Source organism: Piliocolobus tephrosceles, chromosome 21 (assembly GCF_002776525.5).
Source record: "Piliocolobus tephrosceles isolate RC106 chromosome 21, ASM277652v3, whole genome shotgun sequence".
Classification (NCBI taxonomy): domain Eukaryota; kingdom Metazoa; phylum Chordata; class Mammalia; order Primates; family Cercopithecidae; genus Piliocolobus; species Piliocolobus tephrosceles.
The window spans coordinates 34404024-34421426 of record NC_045454.1 but is presented as its reverse complement, the minus strand read 5'-3'; the positions used below and the strand labels follow the sequence as shown (position 1 = coordinate 34421426).

The window sequence follows — 17403 nt, the reverse complement described above, 5'->3', positions numbered from 1 at the left end:
ACTTTCCTCAGTGTCTCTGTCCTCCCCTCTCATGGGGGCACCAGTCATTGGATGCAGGGACCTCCTTAATTCCAGGATGATCTCATTTCAAGATCCCACACTAATTACATCTGCAGAAACTCTCTATTTTCAAATAAGGTCACATTCCGAGGTTCTGGTGGACATGAGTTTCGCGGGGGGGCTGTGAGTCCATCTAGCACAGGACCCTATTCATCCCGGGCTGCCTGGCCTTGAACTCTGGGCCGCTCCTGCTACCTTGTGCTGCCTCCAGGTGGTCAGCAGGCCCCCCGCCAGCCCCCATGGGTCCCCAGCCCGTGAACCCCACCGAGTAGGCACATTGCTTATCTTTGGGAGACTCGTTCCCGAAACACCGCCCACAGCTTCCTGCTTGTCACATCTTGGCTGCCTGGCTGCCCTGGGGGGTGGGGGCAGGCACTGCTCGTCACCCTTGTATCGCAGATACTTGGCCCTTCAGGGCTAGGGCACACTGGAGCCCGGCCCAGAAACCTCCTCTCCTCACCCACCCTGCACCCCACGGGCTCCCGCAGAGAGAATCCTGGGCTCTGTGGGCTTTGCCTGGGTTTGGCTGCCTGTGGTTGCCCCCTGAAGACTTGGGATGTGGGGCGGTTCTGGGCTGCCCAGTTGCAGATACACCTGTTTATAGACAGTTCCTGGGGGTGGTGCCGGGCCCCCGGGAGCAGGGCATGTTGTCCTGCGGAAAGACCCAGGCGGCTTATTTGTGAGCAGGTGCCGCAGACTGAATTCTGTCTCCCCCAAACTCACACGTTGGAGCCTTCACCCCCAGCGGGGCTGTCTTTGGAGGTGGGCTGTTAGGAGGTAGTTACAGTTAAATCAGGCCATAAGGGGGGAGTCCTGATCTCTAGGATTGGAGGCCTCATATAGAAGAGGAAGGGAGATCTCTAAGCACACACAGCTGGGAGAGGCCATGCGAGGACTCAGAAGGCGGCCCCCTCCTGGGCCAGGAAAGCCGCTATACCTGGAACCTGGTCTGGGTACTGCTGGGCCCTGATCTTGTACTTCCAGCCTCCAGAAGGAAGGCATTCTGTCCAGAGGAAGACATTTCTGTCATTGAAGCTGCTTGGTCTTTGGTATTTTCTTATGGCAGCCTGGGCTGCTAAGACAGAGGGTTATTTTGGATGCGGGGGCTGGGGGTCCGGCAGGGCTTCCTGGGGAGGTGGTGGTTGAACTGAGTCCCAGATGATGAATGGGAACCGTTGCCGAAGGTTCCAGACAAGGGCTTGGTGGGTACAGGGCCCAGAGGCAAAAGGCGGGGGAAGGCCCTGAGTGCCGCCAGTGGGGAGTTGGGGTTTGCCTCTGGGGAAAGGAAAAGAGAGCTTTAAGCCTGGGGATACTCCAGAGGCCCTTCGGAATAACAACAGGAGGCCCGGTGTGTGGCTCACGCCTATAATTCCAGCACTTTGGGAGACCAGGCGGGAGGATCACTTGAGGCCAGGAGTTCAAGACCAGCCTAGGCAACATAGGAAAACCCCATCTCTGAAAATAAAAAACTTAGCTGAGTGTGCTGGCGTGCACCTATAGTCCCAACTACTTGGGAGGCTGAGGCAGGAGGATCATTTGAACCCAGAAGGTTGAGGCTACAGTGAGCCATGTTCACTCCACTGCACTCCAGCCTGGGCAATAGGGCAAGACCTGTCTCTTAAAAAAAAAAAAAAAAAAAAAAAAAAGATGACAAGACACAGCCCTCCCAGCTGGGGAAAGAGCCTGGATTGTAACTGAGGCCCCTCCTGTCGTCCCTTAGTGCCTCAGTTTACCAGCTTGCAAAATAAGGGTACAGCTGTGTCTCCCCCCTCTTAGGACTGCTGCAAGGCCCACCCAGGGTGGGCACTTGGCCAGCTGGCAGGGCTGGAGTCTCCTTTGTGGGGAGGGAGGCCCCCCCCTGAGAGCCAGCTGTGTGTACTCAGCCCCCACGGGAACCTTCACACGTCCCAGCCACCACCTATAAGAGAAACAAAACGTGCTCACGGCGGACCCTCTGTTCAGCTGGGTCTGGAAATTTGGCAGCAGCAACCATGCCTGATAAAAGGCATTCCGAGGCAGGCCTGGTGTTTGTGTATGTGGTTCTGTATTTACACGATTGGAGGGAGGGAGGAGGCAGCAGGGAAGTGTCTCCAGGGCCCAGGAGACTCGGCCTGGAATCCATGTGCCCGTGATGCTCTCATCATCATTCCTTATCGCTTCCCAAGCTTGGCAGATGTTTACTGAGGAACTCTGGTGGACCAGGCATGCAGCGAGGGGTCAGCTCGGCTCTTCTCACCGGGCCCTCAGTGAACGTGGGGATCCGCAGCGTGGAGGGACTGAGGCAAAAACAAAGTTGACAGCCAGAATGAACTCAGAATGGACCAAAGACCTAAATGCAAGAACTAGAAGTGTAAAACTCCTGTAAGAAAACAGAGGGGCTGGCCAAGCATGGTGGCTCCTGCCTATAATCCCAGCACTTTGGGAGGCCAAGGTGAGCAGATTGCTTGAGGTCAGGAGTTCAAGACCAACCTGGCCAACATGGTGAAACCCGTCTCTACTAAAAATACAAAAATCCACCAGGCTTGGTGGCACCCGCCTGTAGTCCCAGCTACTCGGGTGGCTGAGGCAGGAGAATCTCTTGACCCCAGGAGGTGGAGGTTACAGTGAGTCAAGATTGCGCCACTGCTCTCCAGCCTGGGCAACGAAAGTGAGACTCCATCTCAAAAAAAAAGTCGGGAACAGATAAATCCACAGAGACAGGAAGCGGATTAGTGGCTGCTAGGGGCTGGGGGATGGGGAATGGTGAGTGACTGCTGATGCGTACGGGGTTTCTTTAGGGAGTGATTGAAATGTTCTAGAACCAGACAGAGGTAATGGTTGACAGTGTACTAAACGCCTCTGAATCATTCACTTTCAAACAAGATCATGGTAAATTTTTTATGTGGATTTTATTGCAGCTTTTTTGAAAGCATATTTTTCACGTAAAAGATTTTTAAAAAATAAAAAGGAACAGGCCACAAAGAGAAACCAATGGTGGGCTGGGCGCAGTGGCTTACACCTGTCATCATCCCAGCACTTTGGGGGCCAAGGTGGGAGGATTGCTCGAGGCCAGCCTGGACAACCTAGGGTTTTGTCTCAATAGACAAAAAAAAAAAAAAAAAAAGGCCATGATGGTGTACACTACTACTCCCAGCTACTTAGGAGGCTGAGGTGGGAGGATTGTTTGAGCCTGGGAGGTTGAGGCTACAGTGAGCCCTGATCGTGCTGCTGCACTCCAGCCTGGGCCATAGACCAAGACCCTGTCGCAAATAAAAAGAGAGAGAAAGAAAACAGATGCGGGACATCACAGGCTGTGGCTTTGCCGCTGCAAGCTGTGTTCCCACACACACCGTCTCCAGAGGTGGGCAGTGGCAGCTCCCTGGGGAGCATCTGTCAGGGCTGGCAGCTCCTGCTACACAGCTGGGGATCCCCTCAGTCACCAGCCTGTTCGCCTGGGACCCAGCACCTGGAGGTGGGCAGCAGCTTCCACATTCCCTGTGTACCCTGCAGCCATTACCCAGCCCCGACCTCTGGGAGAATGAATTGATCAGGGGATGCCAGGCATGCATCCCTTACCCCTACAGCGAGGTGTCCGGGCAGAAAATCCTCCCCCACAACACGCACAGGAGATTGGCGATGGGCATCTGAGCAAAATGCGTGCGATCTGGGGCTCTTTGCTGGGGCCCTTGGAGGAGCGCAGGAGGAGGCTTGAAGGTCAGACATGGGAAGTTCTGTGTTCACAAGTCAGAGGCAGAAGGCTTTGCTGCAGCCTCCGACATCACTCGGAGCTTTGAGGGTGCCTGTCAGAGACTTGGACGCCCCAGGCCAGGGCAGAGGCCCTAGGGCTTTCGTCCCTGTCTCCCTTCTCACGCTGGCATTGGCCCCTCCTGGCACTGGGGATGCCGTCCCTGCTAGTGCGTCTGGTTAAAAGCCGGCCCGGAGGCTGTTCACCTCCTTGGTTCTGCTTGATTCAGGGCAGTGACAAGGGGGAACCCCTGGGGAGCGGGGGATCCTGAGCGTGGCGCTGGATCAAGGCGCACGCCAGCTCCTGCAGGCCTCATTTTGAAGCCGAGGTCTCAACTGCAGGGAGCAGATGGCATGTCCCCCGGGAGTGCTGGGGCGGGGGCGGTGACAGGGCTGTGGGGCCGGCTCCTTCACCATGGGCCTGGGCAGCGTGGGCAGGTGAGGCCTCACGGTGGAGGCCTGGAGCCTTTAAGAGAAGAGTCCTGCTCTGGCTGTTGATGCTGAGTGGCTCCAGGAGCTTCTGTTCCGTCGGTGACCATATTTCACCCCTGGTGGCCCGTCTCAGACCCTTTGAGCTCCCAGTCCTGGGCCTCTGCATCTGCTGTTCCTCCTCCCCTTCAAGACTCCCCCATGCTATGTCTCTGCCAGTCCACCGCTGCACAGTGGCTCAGGCTGAAGCTCCAGCATTCACCACTTGCCTGGAGATCTAATGTTTGCTGCCCGCTCTGGGCTACGGGCTTGTGTGAGCAGTGCCCGTCTGGCTGGCTGGCAGCCACATCCACTGAACCTAGAACCATGCCCAGTGCTGGGCAGACTCTCGCCTTGAGTCTGGGAGGGGAGGTGGGGACGCTGCTGTGGCTGTGGTGGGGCGGGAGCCGGACTGGCTGAGCGGGTGGGTGCCTGAGCCTCAGTTGGTTCTCAGCTATTGGCCCAGCTGGGCTTCGCGCCAGCAGCAGAGGTTCCAGCCAATGTGGACATGGGAGGATGAAGGCTCCTGCCCTGTGGGGGTGTCCTTCAAGTCACCACACATCCCTGCCTGTGGCTGCTGGCACGCTTGGAGAGCCCTCCAAGGCCCAGGCCTCCTTCCCCATTCCAGGGTCCCTCTGCCCTCATCAGCCTTCCCAGAACTCCATTTTGGGAAGCCCTGAGTTATGGGGCTGCAGGGTCAAGGGGTGCGAATTCCCGGGGTCCCGGTCAGCTCCCAGGATCCAGGTGCGTCCTGTGCATTCACTGGGCTGAAGAAAGTGTTCGCTCCTCCCCTTCCTCTTGTAGGGCCACGCCCCAGGCTGAGGTGCATGCTGCCTCTGCACTCAGGCAGTCCCTGTGCTTTCTTGAGCCTCAGTTTCCCCATCTGGACTGTCAGGGGAGGGGCCGTGCAGAGGGTGGCCCCTTGGGGGAGGCTCAGTGCTGGGCAGCGGTGGGCCCAGGGGGAAGAGCCTTCTGGTACAGACAACGCCGGTGCAAAGGCCCGGAGGTAGTGACTGGTGGCTCTGGGAGGAAGCATGTGAGCTGGAGCCTAGTGGTCAGGGAGAGTAGAGACTAGACCTTGAAGCCTAGAGGTGGGGAGGGGGGGAAACTGAGGACTGCTTGGCACAGACAGCGCCTCCCTCCCTGGTCCCCCACGGGGAGGCCCTGGGCCTGCCACGGCTTTGCAGGTCCGAACTCAGCCATCAGCCCGTCTGCTTCCCTCAATCTCATTAGAAGGTTGGCCAGTTGCCATGGCAATTGCTTCTGGGCCTGACCAAGGCTGGCCCCGTCTGCAGAGCGAGCCCCAGGGAGGGCCAGCAGGTTGGGGTGTCTCTGTACCCTGTGCAGGGTTCCCGGGAGACTGGGTGCTGCCCGAACATCTCTCCACGTCCTGGAGAAGTAGCCACAGCCGTATTACACCGGGGCCACCCCAGGGCCACCCGGCCCCCATTCCCCCACCTCACAGCCCCTGCTCCATCCAGCCCTGTGGATGCCACCTGGACGGGGCAGGGGACGTAGGCTCAGCAGGATCGTGGACGTGGGCACAGACAGAGGCAGAGGTGGGCGTTCTCCAGGGCGAGGGTCAACGGAGGCCTGAGAAGCCACCTTTACACAGGGCTCTGTAGAGGGGTCAGGTGGGGAGGTAGGACTTTGTGTGAGGGAGTCCCGGTGCAGGCTGTATCAGGAGCAGGGGTCCCTGCGGTCAGCTTGTAGCATCAGAGCTGGGTCCACATTTGCCTCCCACGTGCCTCCATTGATGCTGGCGAGTTCTCATCTGAGATCGGGTGGCTTCAGTAACACTTGTCCCAGGAGGGGCCATGTGACTTCAGTCATGCTGGTCATGCAGGGGTTAAGTTCCAGGTGTGTGGGGCCTCAGTTTTCCCATCTGGAGAGTGGCAGGTACTGGTACCCCCTCAAAAGCCCTGTAGAGGGGTGAATCATGTCCCACAAAACGGTAGTCCACACCCTCCCTCCTGGAACCTAGGAAGGTGATCTTACAGTTGACTTTTGGATCAATGGTTTTGAGCCACACATATCTACTCATACGTGGTTTCTCTCCTGCCTCTGCCATGCGTGAGACAGCAAGACCAAGCTGCCGCCCTCCTCCTGCTGCTGTTCCTCCTGCTCCTTTTCCTCCTCTTCCTCCTCCTCCTCAACCAGCTCTTCATGAAGGACAGTGAGGAGTGAGGACAAAGACCTTTGGGATAATCCCCTTCCACTTCACAAATAGCAAACATTTTCTCTTCCTTAATGATTGTCTTAGTATCATTTTCTTTAGCTTTATTGTAAGAATACAGTAAGTAATACATAGAACATACCAAATGTGTGTTAATTGACCATATTATCAGTGAGGCTTCCAGTCAACAGTAAGCTATTAGGTAAGTGTTGGAGGAGTCAGAAGTTATACTGGGGTGGGGCACGGTGGCTCATGCCTCTAATCTCAGCACTTTGGGAAGCTGAGGTGGGAGGACTACTTGAAGCCAGGAGTTGGAGACCAGCCGGTCAACATAGTGAGACTCCATCTCTACAAAAAGTTAAAAATTAGCCTGGCATAGTGGTTTGTGCTTGTGGCTCCAGATACTCAGGAGGCCAAAGCGGGAGGATCACCTGATCCTGGGAGGCCAAGGCCGCAGTGAGGTGTGATTGTGCCACTACCCTCCAGCCTGGGCGACAGAGTGAGAGCCTGTCTCAAAAGAAATAAATGAAGAAATAAATAGAAGTAAAAAATATAAAAAGAAAAAAAATTATACTTGGATTTTTGACTGCATGAGGGTGGGCTCCCCAATCCCTGTGTTGTCTCAGGGTCAACTGTAGTTGGAAATTAGGGTCTCCAGATGAGACCGTCCTGTATTAGGGTGGGCCTTTCTCTTTAATTGTAAGAGAAAGGAGAGCTGAGCCAGGCCCAGTGGCTCACTCCTGTAATCCCAGCACTTTGGGAGGCTAAGGCAGGCGGATCACCTGAGGTCAGGGGTTTGAGACTAGCCTGGCCAATATGGCAAAAACCCCATCTCTACTAAAATTACAAAAATTGGCCAGGTGTGGTGGTATGCCTGCAATTCCAGCTACTCAGGAGCCTGAGGCAGGAGAATCGCCCTGCATGGGGGTCAGCTGGGAAAGGACAAGCTAGGGGCACTTTGGGGCTTGGGCGGCTGGAGGGAGTGAGGCTGGGGAGACCGGAGGCAAAGCGTGGTTAGCGGGGCACCCACCCGCCCTCAGCAGGGCCCTCCAAATCGCCAGTGGGGTCTACTATCACAGCTGGGGAGCTGGCACCAGATACCCATCTATCTGGCCCACAGGCCATGAATGAGGGGTGCCTTGGGAGCTGCAGCTTTCCCGACTCCTATGAGATGCCTTCTCCAGGCCTCAGCTGTTTCACCTGTGGGCGGCCTCGCTTGTTGACAGCCATGGGGATGGTGTGGAGACGGGACACCTGAGTCCCAGGTCAGCCCGGAGCCTCTCTGTAGGGCGGGCTGGAGCTGCTGTGGCATCCTAGCTGCTGGCTCCAAGTGAGGGTTACACCTTGAGGTGGCTTGTGTTGCCTGGGCCAGCTGTGGAAAGGGGTGGCCAAGCTGCCGCCTGAGGCCTCCTGGGTTCTAATCTTAAGTGCTTGTACAGGCTCCAGACGGGCCTGTCACCTGGCTTGTGAAGTCAGCTGTGGAGGGGGCGCAGCAGCGTTCGTTCGTTCATTCACCCCCTCACATCTTTGTTCACTCGTGGATTCCGCTGGCAAGCGCTGCTGAGCAGCGGGCCCTGGGCTGGCTGCTGGGTTCATGGAGCTCATCCTCAGGGTCTCAGTGGTTTGGGGAGCACAGCATGGGGCGGGGGCAGGGGACTGTGACGTGGCAGTGAGAAAAGCTGTGATGTTGCCTTCAGTGCCGTGACATCTGGCAGTTCTTCCATCTGAGGCCAGAGGTCCGTGGGGGCAGAGCCCAGGCTGGCATCCCACCACCCTGGGACCCCAGAGAAAGGAGGACCCTGCTCCCAGGGGTTCCAGCTAGGCCGGGGAGGACAGTCAGCTCCTGCAGACCCAGGAGTCCCCGTGCCCACCCTCTGGCTAGAAAATTCACTGGAAGGACTCCCCAGAAGCCGTTTTGTTCATGCTTATGGTTTATTGCAGCGAAAGGACACATTAAAATTACCCAAGGGAGGCTGGGTGTGGTGGCTAACACCTGTAATCCCAGCATTTTGGGAGGCTGAGGTGGGCGAATCTCTTGGGGTCAGGGGTTCAAGACCAGCCTGGCCAATGTGGTAAAACTCCCTCTCTACTAAAAATACAAAAATTAGCTGGGTGTGGTGTTGCACATCTGTAATCCCAGCTACTCAGGAAGCTGAGGTGAGAGAATCGCTTGAACCCTGGAAGCGGAGGTTGCAGTGAGCCGAGATAGCGCCACTGTACTCCAGCCTGGACGACAGAGCTAGACTCCATCTAAAAAAAAAAAAAAAAAATCGGGCCGGGTGCGGTGGCTCAAGCCTGTAATCCCAGCACTTTGGGAGGCCGAGACGGGCGGATCACGAGGTCAGGAGATCGAGACCATCCTGGCTAACACGGTGAAACCCCGTCTCTACTAAAAAAAAAAAAAAAAATAGCCGGGTGAGGTGGCGGGCGCCTGTGGTCCCAGCTACTCGGGAGGCTGAGGCAGGAGAATGGCAGGAACCCGGGAGGCGGAGCTTGCAGTGAGCTGAGATCCGGCCACTGCACTCCAGTCTGGGTGACAGAGCGAGACTCCGTCTCAAAAAAAAAAAAAAAAAAAAAAATCATCCAAGGGAAGAGGCAGATGTGAACAGTGCACAATTCTCCCAGCATGGAGCACTGCCAGCTGCAGAAGCTCCCGTGGCCTGCATGTCCAGGGTCTGTACCGGGGGCTGGTCCTATAGACATAGCTGAGCACCTTCATGGCCAACCTGTCTCTAGTCCCTCCAGATGTCAAGCTGATGTGCCCAAACCCCCACCCTAAAACCACAGTGTGAACAGACTCTGCCATAGCCCAAGGCCTCAGGCACACAATGACACTCTTATCAGGCATGATATTCTCCTGCAGGTCACCTACCAGGAGCTGGGGACAAAGGCCAGACCTCTCTTTGGGCCAGGTTAACCCTTTACTGTACAACTCATGCAAAACCAAGAATGAGCATGGGCTTCCCCAAAAGAAGAGCAGCGGCCAGGCGTGATGGCTCACTCCTGTAATCCCAATACTTTGGGAGGCCGAGGCAGGTGGATCACTTGAGGTCAGGAGTTCAAGGCCAGCCTGAGCAACATCGTGAAAAACCCCGTCTCTATTAAAAAAAAAAAAAAAAAAATTAACCAGGCATGGTGACTTGTGCCTGTAATCCCAGCTACCTGGGAGGCTGAGGCAGGAGAATCACTTGAGCCTGGGAGGTGGAGATTGTAGTGAGCCAAGATGGCACCACTGCACTCCAGCCTGGGCAACAGAGTGAAAACTACATCTCAAAAAACAAAAACAAACAACATCAACAAAAAAAGAAGAGCAGAGTCCCTGCTCAGTGTCCTCTCCTGGCCCGGGGGCTATGCTCCGAAGCCTGAGTGCCTACAGCAAAGTGGGCGGGAGCTGGGTATTGTGGGCAAGGTTTGGACAGAGATGGGGCTTGGGAACCATGAGAGTTCTGTGCGTCTCCAGTCCTGTAGATCGTCCCTGCATCCCAGGTTTCCTGTGGCCCGGGGACATAGTGCCAACAAAGCTGCTTCAGGGAGTTCTTGCCCCTGATATCTGGCCTCCTGGGAGCTGGCGGCTCAGCCCGTGTAGCAAATGCATGTGGCATGAATACCTGCTGTGTCACACATCGTGTGTCCCTCTCACACCCGCCTGTAGCACTCACTCTAGGTGGGGGACACAGGTACAGGAGGGGTCACGCCTCTGGGGCCATGCAGTCAGTGAGAGGTGAACGTAGCACAGGTTTCTGTCACGCTACTTGGACACAGAAGAGGGTGGAGAAGGTCACGGGGGGTCACAGGCAACTTATGCCCAGGTAGGCGTGGGGTGGGAGCTGAGGGACCCCTACCCTGCACCCCATCCCCTTGCTGCAGCGCGGAGCTGGCCTGTTTCATCTGGTGTGACTGCTGGGAAGGACACTTTGGGTGTTCGTCGTGTATGTGTCCAGCCAGCGGCCACCAAGGGTTCCCAGCACAGACCCTGGGCCGGACCCCCAGACCCTCGAGAGCCACCCAATAACACACAAGGTTAATCTTACCATCGGCTCCACTGCAGCTCACAGGAAACAGCTGTTTACCTGGGCGAGGTGCTCAGCCGGGCAGGCGGCCAGTTCCCGGGCTTTACTTCCGCCTCCGGTGTCCAGGGCCCCCCAGGAAGTTGGGGCGGTGGGGCGGCCAGCTCTCCACACACTGCCAGGAGCTGTTTGTAAGGAACGAGTTGGCCTTGTTGTGTACACAGTATCCACCCTAGCAACCGCCCCTGCCGGGCCAGAGTGGACAACCACCCCTCCCTCCTGCCTACCCAGCCCCGCCTCTCCTCACGGTGGCTGCCTCCCCTGGTTGCACGGCAGGCATCATGGACCAGCATTCCCAAGGGCCTCGGGTCGTGCCACCTGGGTCAGGGGCCTCTGTTACTGGCAAATCAGCATCAGCCACATGAGGGGGAGGAGGCCAGATTCCAGCCCTGCTCAGAGTCAGCGTGACCAGTCAGGTAGTTCCTGGCCCCTGGTTCTGTGCCCCGATGCCACCAGGGAATGAGAAGCAGGGATGCAGCCAAGATGAAGGCACTCAGCTGGGCCCAGTCCCCAAGAGGCTGGGAGGTACCATGAGGAAGGAACATGGAGCTCAGGACCCCCTAGAACTCAAGCTGGGTCTGGGGGACTGACTTGGCTGTTCTGGCCCTGTGCGGGCTGCCATCAGGATCACAAGTCCCACCCTTTGAAGGCCATCACCACACTTCTGAGACAGCTCCCTCTGATTGAGGCCAGTGGAAAGCCGCCTGGCCTGCCAAGTCACAGCCTCTGGCCGTGATAAGAAATGGCTCCCCTGGGCTGGTGAGGGGCCTTCTTGGCAGGCTGCAGGCCCGCCAGTGCCTCTCTTCTTGCTCATTCATTGACTGGCCGAGTCAGCAGCAAGGCAGCCAGCTCCCCAGGTTTGCAGCCATGGGTTTCCGCACGGTGCATTGCCCTGCCTGGGGAGCCGTCCCGGCACCTCGGGTTTCTGATTCTGCCATTTTTGGTGGAGGGACACCTGGTTTCCTTAAGCATCTGGGTCATGAGGTCCTGCAAACTTCTGCACTTACACTGTCAATCCCACCACTTGGGTCTTTTTGTGCCTTTGGGGCTGGCACTCCGGGGTGAGTCTGGGAGGTGATGCCTCCTGCAGCTGCTGGCCTCTCTCTCGCAGCTCCAGCTCCAGAAATCCCAGTACCTGCAACTGGGCCCCAGCCGCGGCCAGTACTACGGCGGGTCCCTGCCCAACGTGAACCAGATTGGGAGTGGTACCATGGACCTGCCCTTCCAGGTGAGTGCCCCACCCCCTGGCCCTGCCCCCATGGTGGGGAGCTTCCCCCAGCCTCCCACTGGGGGCCAGACATTGAGGACAGCTGGGGTCACCAGACAGTTGCCGGAGCCCACCCAACCCTTGCCTTCTCCTTGTCTGCCCTGGGAACCAGAGGAAGCAGAGTGGCCCCGCCAGGGTGCACCAGGATCCCCCCCCAACCCATTCCCCATCAGCAGACCCCGAGGCGAGCCCTCCATCTGGCTTCCAGCATTTCGGCAGCCGCTACACCTGTTGGCCGGCTGTGCGGCAGCGGGAACCGCTTGGGGCCGCTGGGGCTTGGCTCTGTCCTGCCTCACTAATCCACAAGCCCAGCAATTCTCAGAAGGAGGCCCGGCGGCCTGACCCCACTTGTCTGCAAACGTTTCTTGGCAGAGGCCCACACAGCACGGCTCCCGCAGGCCGCACAGCCGCCGTGCACAGCCTTATCGTAAACAGGAGATAAGGCCCACAGCGGCCCTCTTCCCTGTCCCTGGTCTGCAGGTGGAAATGGGGACGGGGTGGAGCCGAGGGAGCTGGCCTGTGAATCAGGGCCACCCCCAGGATGGTGTATGGGCTCTGCATGGACAGCCCCCCTGGGGGTCACACCTACTCTTTGGCTGAGAAAACCACCTTGGATACAGCCATGGCCACTGACAGGCCGGATGGAGCCGGAGCCCCTCCCGAGTCACCCACTAGCTCCACCCCCACCTGCACCGCTGCTGGACAAGGCAGGGATCCTTGGGCTGGCCCCACGGTGCACTTCCCCTGGCACACTGAGTGCGGGCCATCACTGATGCTGGGCCTGTTCGTTGTCACAGCCCTTCCTGGCTGGGTTTTCTCCCCTGTTGCCCGTCTCTCCCCTTCCTGTTTCTCCTGTCCCCTCTTCCCTGGAAGACAGTCTCTCTCTGGGCACCTCCCAAGCTCAGCCTGAGCAGGGCCGAGGGGCACAGGACCCTGTTGGGTGTCTGTCGCCCGAGGCCCACAGCCTGGGGGGGTCCCACGCATCCCGCCTTCGGGGCCAGGCAAGGCAGCAGCGTCTCAAAGTCTCGGTTCTTTGCATTTTCAGCCCAGCGGATTTCTGGGGGAGGCCCTGGCAGCGGCTCCTGTCTCTCTGGTAAATGAGCCCCCAGGCTGAGGCCGCGGCGTCCCCGGCGCCAGCCTGCAAGACCCCGACCCGTGTGCGGGCGCTGGGGATCCCTGAGCTCCCCAAGCGGCCGCCCCCGCGGCTCCCAGGGAGGTGGAGGTGTCCCGTCCGCCAAATGGAAATGGATCCACTCCGCACCCCCATCTCGGGAAGTGCGTATGGTCGCGTCGAGAGGCCCTGGGGACTCTTGGGGTCCATCTGGGGCAGATGCCACAGCCGTGCATCCCCATCTGGGGTCCAGCAGAGCAGAATCCAAGCATGTGCCCCAAAGCTGCATGGTCTGTCCCTGTATACATACACAAACACACACACACACACACACACACACACACACACACACACGTGTGCACGCATTTCCCAAACCAGGCCAGCAGGCGGGACGTGGTGAGCCAGGGCGTGGCCAGCCCCCGCTTCATTATGCCTCTGACTCTGCTTCAGCTGCCTCAGTTTCCCCTCTGGGCTTCAAGGCATCTCTGGAAGGAGATGAATGGCCCCTGTCTTCGGGAGCCTGTGCGCTGGACAGCATAGTTCCCACCCTCATCGTCACAGGCCCACGTCTCCCATGCCCATAGCCTTTTGGGGGCAAGAGCCACAGAAAGACCCAAACCAGCAAAGTTCCTGCTGGATCAAAGACAAACTTGGGGGTCCCCAGGGCTGGGGACAGCAGTCAGCCCTGAACTCTGGCCGAGGCTAGGACAAAGCAGTGATCCCAGCCATGGACAGGCTTCTGGAGGGGAGACTCACTTTAGTATCAAGAGTCTCATTTTGCCTGGCTGCCCAGAGAAGGCATAAGGGCTCAGGAGCCAGATGGCCGGACCGGGGGATTGGCTGCATCCAGAGCTGGCAGGGCCTGCTGATCTCACCCCAGTCAGATGGCAAGTGGGGAACACAGGGTCAGGGCGGGCTCCTGGCAGCCCCAGGGGCATGAGGCCGGGCATGTAGCAGGGCCTGGGGAGGGCCGGCCCGGTGCCAGCCCCAGGTGCTGGGAGAAAGCCCCGTCCAGTCAAGCAGTGGGCCATGGCTCCGGAAAGTGCCTGTACTTGGCTCTGGTGGTGCCTGGAGTGCCTGGAGAAGGCTGCAGGGGAGGGCGTGTGGGGGCCGCGTCTCAATCAAGAGCAGCCCTGGGCTCCACAAGGAGGCCTCCCGGGAACTCGTGCTTGGCCAGGTGGGCCCCGAAACAGTCCTGGGCTGGAAGCCCCTGGGCCGTCTCTTGGCAGGCCCCTCCAGGGATGACGTAGGTGGGGGTAGGAGGCCGGCCAGGCCCAGAGAGAGAGGGTGGAGGCCTGTCTGCACCTGGTGAGGCTGGGGAGGAGGGCTGCCCAGGCCGGCTACACCCCTGGCACCCAGCGGGCGCTGGCCCCGAGCTTGTGCCGCTCTGCCTGGCCTGTGCATGCCAGCTGCACTGCACGCCCCTGCCACCCTGGCTCCCGGGACCCCGGCTCACACCCCCTCCCTACCGCCCAGTGCTTGGAGAGCCGGGGAGCTGGGGCTGAAGGAAGAAGCCCATCCCAGGCTGTGGAGCGCTGGCCGAGGGTGCTCCGGAGTGGGGGGCCCTGCGATCAGACTCTGGGGCCAGCGCTGGGGCCACAGCTGGTAACCATTGTTTGGGTTTCTCTCTCTCTGTTTCCATCTCCTCCCCCAGACCCCCTTCCAATCCTCAGGCCTGGACACCAGCCGGACCACCCGGCACCATGGGCTGGTGGACAGGGTGTACCGGGAGCGCGGCCGGCTCGGCTCCCCGCACCGCCGGCCCCTGTCAGTGGACAAACACGGACGGCAGATATCCTTTTCCCCAGAGGATGAGGGTGGGGGGCCAGGCCCTGTCGGTTGCCACAGGACCCCAAGTTTACCCAGCAGGTTCTGACAGGGCTGCCTGCTTCCAGCTCTGGGGACAGAATCAGGGCAGCACCAACTGGGAGGCTTGATCTCAGGGCAGCCCGGGGGACTTCCTGGAGGAGGCTGTGCCGCAAGCCCTAGAGCCTTTGGCCAGACTTGGGGGCTCAGGGGGGCACAGAGAACAGCTCCCAAGGCAGGATTTGAGGAAGGTGATACCTGACCACAGAGGGCTTAGACACCTGGCGGCGCAGTGGGGCCAGGAAGGCCGTGAGCAGGGAGCCCACAGTCAGAGCTGTGAGCTGATGAGGCCTCTCCCGCGCACTGCATGGAGGGCAGCCCAGCCAAGGCAGTGGGGCTGAGGGGGTCTATGTGAGATCTGGACGCATCCAAGGGAGGCTCTGTCTCTATAAGACAGGAGTAAAATTTGCCTCTGCAACTCGGTCAAGCAGAGATCAGCCAGAGTCCCCCTCCCCCTACAACTCTGCCGCCCCTTGGTGCTCAGCCAGCCGGGTCCCGCAACACCAGAGTCAGCGGCCTCAGGTTGCTCCCGGGATCCCCCGGCTCTCCAGAACAGAGAAACTTTTTCTCCGGTTCTCATTTCCGTGGGCTGGGGGAGCTCGACCAGCTGGGCCCCAGACCGAGCCCTTGGGCCTCGGGAGCCACCCCGTCAGCCCAGGATGGAGAGTCCAGACCGGGGTCGGCTGAACTCAGACTCCCCAGCGCCCCACGGGCCCCACTTTCATGGCCCAGAACCCCCTCCCTTGGAAGGGGTGCAGCCCGCACGTGTGCTCACGGAGCAGAGTGCTGAGTGCTAGGTGGACAGGGCCATACCCCTGGGGAGCCCCTGGAACGGGGGCTGCTTGTAGCCAGGCAGGAAAGGCCGCAGGAAACGCCCCCCGCCCCGCTCCCCGCCCTACTCTTCCCAGCTGTTCGCAGGCCCCAGGCTGAGCCCAACCAGCCAGCCAGGGGCAGGAAGCCCTGGCTGAGAGAGTGTTGATGGAGGCGGGGTCTTAGCCAGCGGCACTGCCCCTTAACTCACGCTCACGCCGACAGCTGCCCCTACGGCACTGTGTACCTCTCGCCACCCGCGGACACCAGCTGGAGAAGGTCAGTGGCTGGAGCCCCCCCCCGCCCCCTTCTTATTGGAAACAAAACCAAACTGTCATCATGGTTATACGTGGAAAAGCAGGACAGTCGCTTAAAAAAATGACCAAACTAAGATGCATCCGGAAGTTTCTAGAAATGAGCCCTCACCCTGAAGGACAGAAGTTTCAGCTTTGGGGGGCTCTTCTAACGTTTCCCTTCCCCCCATTTAGATTTTAAAAAATAAGAAAAGTAGGACTGGGCGTGGTGGCTCAGGCCTGTAATCCCAGCAGTTTGGGAGGCCAAGGCAGGCGGATCACTTGAGGTCAGGAGTTCAAGCCCAGCCTGGCCAACATGGTGAAACCCCCATCTCTAATAAAAATACAAAAATTCGCCAGCGTGGTGGCGCGTGCCTATAATCTCAGCCGCTCAGGAGGCTGAGGCAGGATAATCGCTTGAACCCGGGAGTTGGAGGTTGTACGGAGCCGAGATTGAGCCACTGCACTCCAGCCTGGGCGACAGAGTGAGACTCCATTGTAAGAAAAAAAAAAAAAGTGGGACGATACTACATAGTCAGCACTGTAGCTTGCTCTTTCCTACTTAATGCTGTATTCAGAGAAGGTACCCATGTTACTCAACAGCCACTGAAAATGTGATGATAAATTTTTTTTTTTTTTTGAGATAGTCTCGCTCTGTCGCCCAGGCTGGAGTGCAGTGGCGGGATCCCGGCTCACTGCAAGCTCCACCTCCCAGGTTCACACCATTCTCCCACCTCAGCCTCCTGAGTAGCTGGGACTACAGGTGCCCACCACCACACCCGGCTAATTTTGTTTTTGTATTTTCAGTAGAGAGATGGTTTCACCGTGTTAGCCAGGATGGTCTTGATCTCCTGACCTTGTGATCTGCCTGCCTCGGCCTCCCAAAGTGCTGGGATTACAGGTGTAAGCCACTGCGTCGGGCCGATAAAATTATATTAATACATTTAGGATGGAAGATGAGGAAAATACAGGCCAGGCACAGTGGCTCACGTGTGCCTCTAATCCCAGCACTTTTGGAGACCAACGCAGGCAATCAGTTGCGCCCACAAGTTCAAGACCAGCCTGATCCCATCTCTACGAAAAATGAGAGAATTAGCCAGATGTGTGTGTGCCTGTATTCCCAGCTACTTGGGAGGCTGAGGTGGGAGAATCACTTCAGCTCAGGAGGTCAAGGCTGCAGTGAGCTGTGATCATGTCACCTCAGTCCAGCCTGGGCCACAGAGTGAGACCCTGTCTCAAAGGCCTAAAATAACAATAATATAGTTAATATAAAAACATACAATAGGCCGGGCGCGGTGGCTCAAGCCTGTAATCCCAGCACTTTGGGAGGTCGAGACGGGCGGATCACAAGGTCAGGAGATCAAGACCATCTTGGCTAATACGGTTTAGTAGAAACCCCGTCTCTACTAAAAAATACAAAAAAACTAGCCGGGCGAGGTGGTGGGCGCCTGTAGTCCCAGCTACTCTGGAGGCTGAGGCAGGAGAACAGCGTGAACCCGGGAGGCAGAGCTTGCAGTGAGCTGAGATCTGGCCACTGCACTCCAGCCTGGGCGACAGAGCGA

The 17403-nt window shown here is 58.4% G+C and overlaps 1 protein-coding gene across 1 annotated transcript in view; it reads left to right on the top strand.

Annotated features, from left to right (window-relative positions):
- The window catches only part of CRTC1 (CREB regulated transcription coactivator 1), a 102765-nt gene that overhangs the window by 47730 nt on the left and 37632 nt on the right, over nucleotides 1-17403 (top strand). The window contains exons 2-4 of the mRNA XM_026457019.1: nucleotides 11606-11722; nucleotides 14527-14664; nucleotides 15766-15921. Of these exons, the coding sequence (XP_026312804.1) occupies nucleotides 11606-11722; nucleotides 14527-14664; nucleotides 15766-15921 (411 nt within the window). The remainder of the gene's footprint in view (nucleotides 1-11605; nucleotides 11723-14526; nucleotides 14665-15765; nucleotides 15922-17403) is intronic.